Source organism: Telopea speciosissima, chromosome 3, assembly GCF_018873765.1.
Source record: "Telopea speciosissima isolate NSW1024214 ecotype Mountain lineage chromosome 3, Tspe_v1, whole genome shotgun sequence".
In the NCBI taxonomy this organism is placed as follows: Eukaryota; Viridiplantae; Streptophyta; class Magnoliopsida; order Proteales; family Proteaceae; genus Telopea; species Telopea speciosissima.
The window spans coordinates 10,524,859-10,536,578 of record NC_057918.1 but is presented as its reverse complement, the minus strand read 5'-3'; the positions used below and the strand labels follow the sequence as shown (position 1 = coordinate 10,536,578).

Genomic DNA, 11,720 nt, shown 5'->3' with positions numbered 1-11,720 from the left:
TAATATGTCACAATTGTAACAGATAGGAAGAAAAAAAAGAATCTTGGAAAGGTAGGGCATCTCATGTTTCTTGTGCATGAATTTGATAGTAAGAGCTGGAAATGGTCCCTCTCTTGTCTCCATAATCGTAAGTTCTAGCAACATGGCATAGAAATTAGAATCATCGAAACATACTTTTCAACCAAGTTTGTCTTTGTGACCTTTTGGTGTACTATTCCTTTCTCGTCTCTATCAACGTAGATAGATAGGGATCGGAGGCCTGTGCGGCCAGACACATCGCCGCGTGCAATATCCGCCTTACCCCTATTCGGGCAAATGATCAAATTCAATTAATCTAGCTATATATGCATCTACTTTGAAATTGATCTAGCTACATCTATCTCTAATTACACTTGAATCTTACTCGAGAAAATTAATTGCTTGAGGGTGGAGGAGCTATATTTTGATTCTAATCGTCCCACATGATAGACTATTTTATCTTGATCATGTTAGTAATTGGATTAATTTATGAAAATCCAAACAATACCAACTTGGGAATTAGAGTCCTACTCTAAATAGCAATCTTTATTGAGAGGAGGAGTGCATCACAGTATCTATATAAAGGACTTTAGATCCTCCCTCTATCTATGTTAAGTTTTATATTAGTCCATCACTAAGAGACATTGTGGAAGATTAAGAGAGAAAAACCAAGAAGCTCCACTGTTCATTCTTGTTGCAATGATTCGAAGGCGAACATCACCATAACTAGTAAGAGTCAAGGTATCGTCACAAAGCATACGTCGGTGAACAGTATGCAGCTACTCTCTTCTATTTTTGTGATTCTAAAATGGATGATAAGATCCTTATGAATTTATGTAAATGGAGATATTAATTCCACAGAGAGATATGTTATGTGCCCAATGAAGACCACTCTAATGTATGGACGTTAAATTAAATCAGCCTAGTATGAGATAGGTTAAAAAACTTGATTTAACGCGTTTCTTCAACTTATCGATCAAATACCTATCACGATTTCAAGAATCTATTATAAACTTCCACACAATTCGGTTTCCTTGGCATTTCCAGCTTCAGGCCCACTAGCTAGCCATTTTTTTCATTTCTACCTCTAGTGTTCACATGAAAAGTGGGATCCTTTCAGCTCAAACAAAGAAAGTTTGCATTCAATCGTTACCATGAAGAACTTGTGGTTTCAAGCTCTACCTTGTGGCGTGTCTTGATAGGTACAGAGGGAGAAAGAGGACCACTTAAGGTGGTGATGGGTCATTGTTGGCTTTCTTTTAAGCTTCATCCATCATTGATATTTTGACTGTTTCTTTCTAGCTGGATTGGAGGATTGAGGAGTACTAACTTCTTAACTTTTTAATATCTTGTCCTTACTTCCAAAGTGTGATATGTGCCTACGTGAACTGAGACAAATTAAGGTCACGTTTGGCATTACTACTCCACTAACACAGAAACCACGAGATCGGATAACTTTCGGTGGAGTTAGGTACTTGCAACGTACACTCCACTAAGCTTTAACTTTACAGTTCTACATTCTCGTTACGGAGTTTTAATTAAGAACCTTTAAATTCAAAGTTTTATTTTTTTTTTAAACTCTAATCCATTTTGGTGCTAAAATTTGAAGTTTTCTGAGAAAACACCTGTGGTTATGGTACTAAGTATTGGTATCGTATCCGTCGATGCATATCGGTATTGTTGGAGTTAGGGATGAAAAAGTGCCGGGTTGGATTAGGTTTTTAAAACCTCAGCCCAACCTTAAGTCCACTTAGCTCAGCCCAAGCTGAACCTGGTCATGAGGTTGGGATGAGAAATCGGAACCCAGGCCCAACCCTGCTTGGCTCATCTCAGCCCAACCCAACCCGGCTCTAATTGACCCTGATCAGACGGGGTCAACTGCTCTCTTTTTTCAGAGATCACGTTGACAATGTAGAGGCCATCTCATTTCTAAATCGGTTACTTTTACCACATGATCATATCTTTTCATGTTTAAAACATAATGCACCTAATGTTCATATCATCATCTAGTTTCGCTTTAAGTTTTGCTTTAATGTGACATGTATCAAACCAGTGTCTCAAGTTGCCCAGGAACTTACTCTATTCGGCGGCTGTACCACCATCCTCTCCCAAAGAAATATTCTTAGAAATTGAATTACCAAATAGATTTCTTATTCTTATTGCAATAAAAATAATTTCAATTTCTTGACGAAAAATCTATTTAATGACTATTTCATGAAATCAATTCAAAACTGAAATAAAAATCATACCAAATCAGCCCTTTGTTTCGGCTGAGTTGGAGTGGGTGGGCATGATGGCCTACTGGGCCTGCATCCATCCCCTAGCATATCCAATGAGAAAATTGGGCTTGAACTTTAATTAAAGAGGACTGGGCCTTGGGCTTGCCTCTACTGTAATTAACCATTTGACCAACCCCTACCCTGAGTTACACCCCGAGGATAATGTCATATATATATCACATTTTCCGAATCTATTATTTTTTGGAGTTTATTATTCAAAAAAGCTGTAGATGTTACTTCAACCTTGGGCTGTGAAATTAAGAACAAAGAGTAGTTGTAACCAATTCTTGCCTGGTTGGTGCCAGTCCAATCCAGCTTGGCCCATTTCAACCTTGGGCTGTGAAATCTCAACAACTATAACCTATGCATACGATGTAGGCTCAGCCCTAGCCTGGCCCAAGGAACTAGATATTTGTTTAGCCCCTTTTCAAATCAAGATGGGCCGTGTTGGGGAGAGTCTGAATTTCAGTACCGTACAATATTAGAAATTGATATGGTGTTTCACATCATATTTTAGACACTAATTTTTGGGAAAAAGAGCTCTATGGGGGAGGAGCGTGGCCCTTGTGCCCAGACATAGAGGAGGCAAGATGACCATGCCACCTCTTATGAAAGGCGGAAATGCTTGCCGTGTTAATGCTTTCGTGCGTGCTCTCATTGGCCCCACACGCACACAAGGGACCATGCTCCGGTGCTCCCCCCACAGCTCTTCCCCTCTAATTTTTTCCATACCCAATTAGTGGTGCTTAGTTACCAAAAGAGACCGTTGTTTTTTTTTTGGTAAGTAAAGAGACCGTTGTTACTTGCAAGTAATTAAATACATAAAGTCGTACCAAAAAATTATTAAAAACATAAAAGAAAATTTAAGATACTGTGATGCATGAACCATGCGTAAGCATAACTTTACACGTGCTGCATGATAAGAGGACTGGATCCGTCACTAATACTCCAATAGTCCCAATTTTAAAGTTTATTAATACAAAAAGATCATTTTGATATGACAATCAAGGGCATCGATACTAAATTTAATGGCACACTTCATTTATGCCATGTGGAAGAGCAATATGGAAATTTCAGCCGTTGGATATTTAGGAATACCTTTCCATGCATTTTTTCTGTGTAGTCGTGAATTTTCTATGCTTTATTTTATTACCTGACAAACTCATTTTGGGTTGAAACTTGACATGCGAAGGAATACAACATGTGAAGGAATCTTGGAGTATAAATGTCCACAAAATTTTGATCCATCTAAGTTACCTAATGGCATATATATTTGCTGTCTAGGAAAACCTTTTCAGGGTTATCTAGTCATGTGAGATTAGCTCATTGAGATTAGATCCTACATTGATTAAGTTTAGAACTTTAGATGTTTTTATATACCTATTCATCCTTCCTTCGAAAAATTTGAATTTTTGTGGAAAAATCTAACATGGTATTAGAGCACTGTGTATCTTTCCACGTGTATAATCTCTCCATCTGTATAATACACTTCAGGAGAGCGTTAGGAACAATTTGACACCAATTAAGTTTGAGACCTTGGATGCCTTCATATACCAATTGGTCCGAGCTTTTGGATTGAAATCTAGCCGGTTTTAACCTTCAACCTATAAAGCCTAATTAATTTTGGAGTTTACCCAAAAAAAATGCCTAATTAATTTAGGAGAGGAACAGGAGATCTAACCGAAAGACAAGTAGGATTTGATTAACTGCCAAAGTCGGCCCCATTTCTAAATTTTAATAAAATGTACTCAGTTTCAAGTTGGCTAATCAGGTTTCATTATCCATCGTAAAATGTATCTTTTCCTGAATTTAATGCAATTTAAAGCTAATCACTTTTGAAGTAAGAAAAGATCCTAAACCACCCATTACTTTCATATGAATATGAATGCTGAACTTGCCTTAAGTAGGTATGGACTCTTGACCAGCCTCTAAATTATAAGGAGACAAAAAGAGAGAAAATTTCTGTCTTCTTCCAAATTGCCACCCATTAACAACCGATCACCAACACATCGAATCTTCTTATCAGTGGACCAGAGGGGAGGAAAACATGAAAGGACGACAAAAATATTAATGTGATCAATCAAAAGACAGAAAACTTTGGATGAAACACTTGAAACCACACACTAGTCTTCTTATAGTAATTGTTGTGGTTTCACGCGGTCGGCGGAAAAATTGATTTACATCGAATATGAAATGAGATGTATGTAGGTGGGTTTAAAGGCTAGTTTTGTAGGATGAGTTCTATCCAAATCCCTAATAAGTGGTATCAGAATCAAGGTTGTGGCAGGACCAAATTTGAAAAAAACCAAGACATGGGAATTCGATGGTGATCTCGAGATACTCCTATGTGGAAGGGGAGATTGGGAAGATCTTGGTAGCTCCCGTATGGAGGGGTAGATTGTTGGGATTTCATGCGGTAGGTGAAAAAATAGTAGGTTTTGAGGATGAGTTCTATCCATCCAAATCTCTAACATTAATGTGTTGGGGTTTCATCGGATATGAATAGGATTGTGGGTGAGTTAATGGGTACTGAGCACCTCTCCCTAAAGGCAAACTTTTGAAAGTTCTACCCAGATCCCTAACATTAATGTGTTGGGGTTTCATACGAAAGTAATTAAAGTAAATATTTCATTATCAGATGTGAATAGTCTGATACGAGGATTCAGATTCTCTACTGTCGAGCTACCCGCCAAGACTCTACTGCCAAGACACAACAAGGTGGGGAGTGATCGCCTTACCCCTACCTAAGTGCCTTGCCCGAGTGAAGGTAAGGCGGTCATTTACCGTCTTGCTGTGTCTTGGCAATAGGGTCCTACCGGGCAACTCGACAGTAAAAGATCCAAATTGGCCCAAACATTTATAAGGATTTCGACACCCCCTCCACAATGGTTAGCTTTTTAAAATAAATTCTATTTTAGTTCTAATGTAATAATAGACAATGGTTAGCTTTTTAAAATAAGTTCTATTTTAGTTCTAATGTTATAATAGGGAGACTTCTTGTATTATTGCTACCTAATTTAGAAACGTGCACGAATCTTCTATGAGATAAATGAGTCTTAATTATGACCCAAACGTAGAACCCATTCAAGTGTTGAACCCTTGTCTATTTTTTGTTTGCTGAGAAAATACGGTTAGAATTGAATATTATTATGATTTGTGGTCCATCCAGTGATCTTAAAATTCATTTATTTATTTTTCTCTTTCTTGAGAAGTGAGAACACGTTTTGAAGAATCATTGGATGAGAATTGAAGACCAATTTTGTAACACTTGCCGATTTGACTTAACTTTGAAGTTTGAAAATTCGTTGCTCCAAATTTCTAGAGACTGGCCAAGTCGGTTCTTATATGATAGCTTGGTTGAACCGTACGCGTAAATTACCAACCAACATTGACCACAAGGATAACCCACAAATGGATATTTTTTTAGACCAAAGCGAGGTCATTTCTATCTTTACATTTTGTCCCTTGCAAGCTCTCACTCCACTTTCAAACCTAAGCATTGGCCTTTGCACCTCCTACCACTCATCAAGTCAATACCCCAATTAATCACACCTCTCTCTCTCTCCTTTATTTATTTTTAAATTCAATATTTTTAAATTTTATTATTATATAATTTAAATGTATTTATTTTATTTTTTTTGGGTAAAAGCACCTTATTAGCTAACGTGAAAACTCATGCGATTACATAACTCCTGTAATCATGGATTGGAAATAGGTTATACTATCATACACGTTATCGATAGAGCTTTTCTTACCAGTGAGTCTGTTAAGTTATTAATCTTACTTAAAAGAAAAAAAATTTGGTGAAAAAAAATATAAATAAACAATATCATCCATTTATATTATGCTTAACTTGCCCGAAACATCAAGTTTTGAGGAGGATGAGTTTAATCGAAAAACCTAGTTTTCAATGATTCTCAAAACTCAGTTAAACATATAAAATAAGGAAAAAAGTTTCCCATGTAGTCAAAGTCAATGTGGGTCCTATATTAATGATATTGTTTCTCATATGTCATTGGTGGGGTGTATGTGAATCCCCTCCCCTTTCCATTGGATTATGGAGAACTCTCTCGATCCTATAAAATAAATAGCATTCTATTTGACAAGTTATAGGACGGGATGGTCACAAATCATTATGAGATTATCATTTTGTTATATAAAAAAGGAAGAAAAAAAATTCCTAGATAGTGAAAGTACTACTAATGTTCCATAATCATACGGTGTTTAATTTATTATTTTATTTTATTTTTCTTGAAAATGTAAATACTATGTAGATGATATTATTTCTTACCTTGCCATTAGTGTAGCGTGAGAGATTATCCTCCCCCCTTCTTACGACATGAAAAATTCTCTGCCATAAAATAAATAATAATATTTTATTTGACAAATTATAAGGTGTGCGGGTCACAACTTACTATCATTGTGAGATCAGCATTTTCATATATTTCTTTTAGCATTTCCATATGGACTTTGGAACCAAACTCGTGAAGGTTTATCTGGAACAGCACTAACTTGGTTAAGTGTATCTATTGGTCGAAAGGTATTGGATTGAGTTGAAATTTTGTTGCTATTTGGAATGCAGGAATGTTCCTACTACCCAGTTCATTGCTAGAGAAACAGAATCTAAAAAGGTCTTTTGAAAAATATTAAAACCTAAGAGGGTATTTGTGAACCTAAAGGGGAAGTGAATTATTCCACTTCTTTGACTACAAACCCGGGTAGCAAGAACATTCAGGCAACATGAGTAGTAGTAAAAAAATTTCCAAACGTCACTTAGCAGATCGGACATTTGTCAAGAACGGAGCGTGTGGTCAGAGTAAATCCTCTACTCGTACGTGCAGAAAATCCGGATTCCCCTCTCCCACAGTGTCACATCGTCCAACGCCATCCATCCACCATTCCAGATTCCCACCGTATCGACCCGTCAGCAAAGAAACTTGAGACTGGCTGATGACACCTCCATTGATTTGCTGTTGCAACACTTAGGTCGGCCACCTGGATAAGAAGCGCTGAATACTCGTATGTCCTTTCTCCAGTCCAAAACAAATTTGGCCGAAAGACAATTATTTGGTCGATCTCTTCTCTGATTAATCTATTCTCTGCTTGTGTTCAGGAAAAATAAAATAAAAAACATAATAGGATAAAAATAATGATAACACAATCATTGATTTATGTAAGGGTGTTAAATTCCAAACTGAACCGATCAAACCAGTTTAATTCAAACCGAACCTTTATCAGTCGGACTTAGTTTGTTGTTATGAGTACTTTTTGGTTCGGACTAAACTGATGGTTCACCGATGAGCCCGACCAATAGGACTGAACCGAACTAAACCCAGAACCCAACCCCCAAACCCTAAGAATCCTACCTAATTCCTACAGAAAACCATTCCATACCCGGTTTTCAAACCTTTACCAACACAAACCCAACCCAATAACACAAACCGAATCGAAATCGAAAAATCCTTAATGGTACGGACTCAGTTTCCCTAAAGCGAACCACCCAATTGACACCCTTAGATTTATGTAATTAAAATTTTTTAGAATTTTTTTCCTTTCTTTTCTTTTCTTGGCATCCAAAGCGTAGCAATGTAAATTAATCTCTCAAATAAGCATCACGTCACTATCAATGGGGAAGGACGACCGAACGAAGAAAAGAAGAAGATTACTTGGGTTTCTTAGCTGTCTCACTCATCTCTACTACTATATTATTAGACTCATGTCACTTCTTTCTTCTGCATTACTGTTTTTATGTGACTCAGAGAGCAGCAGCAGCAGCAGCAGCAAAGGATAAGATCCAAGTAGTAGAGGGAGAAGAAGAAGAAGAAGAAGAACACAAGTCATGGAGAACAAAGAGAAAGTTGTTGTAGACGATACTGAGCCACCCAAGCACAACTACAGAGGAGTTAAAGCCATGCCCTTCATTATAGGTAACTAATCTAAACTCTATACTTTTACTTCCCACGTACTCCTCCCTTCTTACTTCCAATTCATTAATTTTCTTCCATGAAATTATTTGCAGGAAACGAGACATTCGAGAAACTCGGAACCATCGGAACTTCTTCAAACCTAACAGTCTATCTAACCACAGTATTCAATTTAGAGAAAGTCTCAGCTGCAACTCTTGTCAATATCTTCAATGGCAGCACCAATTTAGCTCCTCTCGTCGGTGCTTTCCTCTCTGATGCTTATTTTGGACGTTATAAGACCTTGGGTTTCGCTTGCATCTCTTCCCTTACGGTAATATATAATATACCCACACGTACACTCACATGCAAACTCAGCTGACTCGCTCGGCATGGTCGTCCGAGTTCTTGCAACCCCGAGTCAATTTATTATTCATAAATTATTAACATCTTGATATATTGATGGTGAAGGGAATGTTTCTTATAATGCTGACGGCGGCAATCTCCCAACTGCACCCTCCACACTGCGGGGCCGGAGCCTGCGTCGGACCAACGCCTTGGCAGTTGATGTTCTTGCTAGTTGGGTTCGGGTTTTTAGTTGTCGGAGCGGGTGGTATCCGGCCTTGTAACCTCGCTTTCGGGGCGGACCAGTTTAATCCGGAAACGGAGTCAGGGAAGAAAGGAATTAATAGTTTCTTTAATTGGTACTACTTCACCTTCACTTTTGCGATGATGGTATCGTTGACGGCTATAGTGTATGTGCAATCCAAGAACTGGCCAGTGGGTTTTGCTATACCAACTTGTCTTATGTTCTTATCCTGCGGACTTTACTTCTTGGGTTCAAGAATTTATGTGAAAGTTAGACCTCAAGGGAGCCCTGTGATGGGGGCGATTCAAGTTTTTGTTGCTGCAAGCAAGAAGAGAAGCTTCAAGTCACCACAAAACCCTCAAGTCTCACTCTTCAACCATATTCTTCCTAATTCCATCAATTCCAGACTTCCTCACACCGATCAGTTCAGGTAAAAAAACAATTAATTAACCTTACCTCCTTCATAATCACATGATAATATCTAAATTTTATTTTTAAAAATCACTGTTTTGAGGTAATTAATTTAGTTGTTTTTTCTTAAATTATTATTAACAACATAGTTGTAAAATCGGGTTTTTTTTATTCGACTCACCCTATTAAAAAACATAGAGAGACCATAGTTGAAAAACCAGGTTTTGAATCCGACGAATTTAATTATTTTTTAAAATACATATTTTTTTATTACTTGAGTCACCATCGCACTCGCAGAAGAAGAAGAAGAAGGAAGAATCATGATTTTTCTTTTCTTTTCTTTTTTTAATATCTTCCTTCTTTTTCTTCTCAAAGTGAGATGGGGTGAGGCTATGATTGAAAGCAACCCTGTTTTTCATCACATCTTTCTAATCCACTTTGTATTCGGTTTTCCTTCAGTCGTGTCGGGAGTCAGAGGATACAGCCCAGCAAAAATAGGGGTGTTTGGATCATTTCATAGCCCCCTATGAAATGACCAACCCTCCCCCCTGTTTTTACTGAACTGGAATGCTAGATCCTCCAGCTCCTGCCACAGCTGGAGGAGAGCCAGCCACAATGTATATCCCAATACAATACTCCTTCATGAGGCAATCAGAGAGGCACAACTGGACCTTCTTCATGACTCATTACTAGATTTCATGTTTTTCTTACTCGAATCGAGTGACTCGCCTGACTCCCAAGTCTAAACCTAATTTTCCAACTATGACTAAACTGAGTAAGATTATGTGGCTAAGCATCACGACCCACACCAACTTAAACATTACAGGTCGAAAAGCCCTGAATCAGAAGAATCCAATAGTCCAAGATTCAGAAAATTATCTCGTCTAGTTCCTTGCCAGGCCCAATTCCCCAGTGCCTCTAAGAAGGGGGGGTGGATCCCATCCAGGTAGAATGTTCAAGTAGGGGTAGGGTGGTCATTGCGCCACCCCTTTGTTAGGGACACTGGAGAACTGCAGGGGATAAAGATCCTCCGACCAAGATTTTTTTATTGTCAAATAATTAAGTATCAGAGCTTAATTATATATCTAGAGAATCTCGATGAACCAAAATTAATGAAAGATAAATGTAATGTGATGGACCAGGTTCCTTGACAAGGCCGCGATCAAGACTCCGGAAGACCGAGTCAATCCAAACGGCTCAGCTGCAGACCCATGGAGGCTATGCAGTTTGCAGCAAGTGGAGGAGATAAAATGCGTGATGAGAGTAATTCCAGTATGGGCTTCTAGCATTATCTACTACATGCCCATGGTCCAACAACAAACCTACGGAGTCTTCCAAGCCGTTCAATCAGACAAGAGCATCAATCACTTTCAAGTCCCCGCAGGATCTTTCGTTGTTTTCATGTTTCTCGCTCTCACCATCTGGATTCCAATCTACGACCGTATATTAGTCCCTTCCCTACGCCGTATCACAGGGAAAGAAGGTGGTATTACACAGCTCCAAAGGATGGGTGTAGGAATTGTACTCTCTGTACTCTCAATGCTTGTCTCTGGTTTAGTAGAAGAGAAGAGGAGACATTTAGCCCTAACCAGTCCATTACCAGGTGCGACAACGGCACGAGGCGGTGCCGTTTCGTCGATGTCGGCGTTTTGGTTGGTACCTCAACTCTTACTAGCAGGGTTGGCTGAGGCATTTAACTCAATTGGCCAAATTGAGTTCTACTATAAACAGTTCCCAGAGAATATGAGAAGCATAGCGGGGTCTTTCTTCTTCTGTGGCTTAGCAATATCTAGTTATCTCTCTACTTTCTTGATATCAGTGGTTCATCACACCACAGCAAATGCTGCAACTGGGAATTGGTTACCTGAAGATCTCAATAAGGGTAGATTGGATTACTTCTATTTCATGATTGCAGTTATGGGTACCTTGAATTTTGGCTACTTTCTGCTTTGCTCTACATGGTACAGATACAAGGGTAGTTTTGTAAATGAAACTACCACCCTTGACCTTGAGATGATGAATGGAACTACTAAAGGATCTACAGAAAAGCATGTTGTGTGATGTATAGAGCAAGATGTGATGGATTGGTGTTTATGATTTGATATAGACAACCCCCATAAAAGTAGGAAGAGTGGTAAGAAAAACAAGATGGGACAAAACTAGCCTCTAGAAAAAGGAGTGTGGGGGTGCATCTGTAAAGTTGAATAATTGGAAGACCTCATTGTTTTGTCTTCATTTCCTTAATTAATAGGAAGAAACAATGTTTAGAGCAGAGATTATTGACTAACAATGCATCTTTGTGTGTGCTTAATTAAGGGTTGTGAAGTCAAAGAGAATGAGAAGGGGGGGGGGGGGGAGAAAAGGTCACACCATAAGTCATAGCAGTAGTTCATCTGTAATCTGATTAGTTAATGGAAGGATAATAATACTTTGTAGTTCATCTGTAATCCATAAATGAGAAAGAAGAAAAAAAAAAGCCATACTATTAAGTAATTAATACTTAGTAGTTCATCTGTAATC

The 11,720-nt window shown here is 38.3% G+C and overlaps 1 protein-coding gene across 1 annotated transcript; it reads left to right on the top strand.

Moving 5' to 3' along the window:
* Positions 1-2,562: 2,562 nt before the first annotated feature.
* LOC122656687 (protein NRT1/ PTR FAMILY 2.10-like) lies at positions 2,563-11,309 on the top strand. The gene is made up of 5 exons (XM_043851300.1): positions 2,563-2,572; positions 8,122-8,224; positions 8,317-8,534; positions 8,672-9,219; positions 10,343-11,309. The coding sequence occupies exons 2-5, from the start codon at positions 8,137-8,139 to the stop codon at positions 11,259-11,261; spliced, it is 1,773 nt and encodes a 590-aa protein (XP_043707235.1). The 5' UTR covers positions 2,563-2,572; positions 8,122-8,136; the 3' UTR covers positions 11,262-11,309.
* The last annotated feature ends 411 nt before the right edge of the window (positions 11,310-11,720 follow it).

What these genes read in the sequence shown, in the direction of transcription:
- LOC122656687 (XM_043851300.1), top strand. Translation starts at nt 8,137, where the DNA reads ATGGAGAACAAAGAGAAAGTTGTTGTAGACGATACTGAGCCACCCAAG. An exon ending in CTTGCATCTCTTCCCTTACG is followed by an intron (nt 8,535 to 8,671) that starts GTAATATATAAT and finishes TTGATGGTGAAG; the next exon opens with GGAATGTTTCTTATAATGCT. An exon ending in CCTCACACCGATCAGTTCAG is followed by an intron (nt 9,220 to 10,342) that starts GTAAAAAAACAA and finishes GTGATGGACCAG; the next exon opens with GTTCCTTGACAAGGCCGCGA.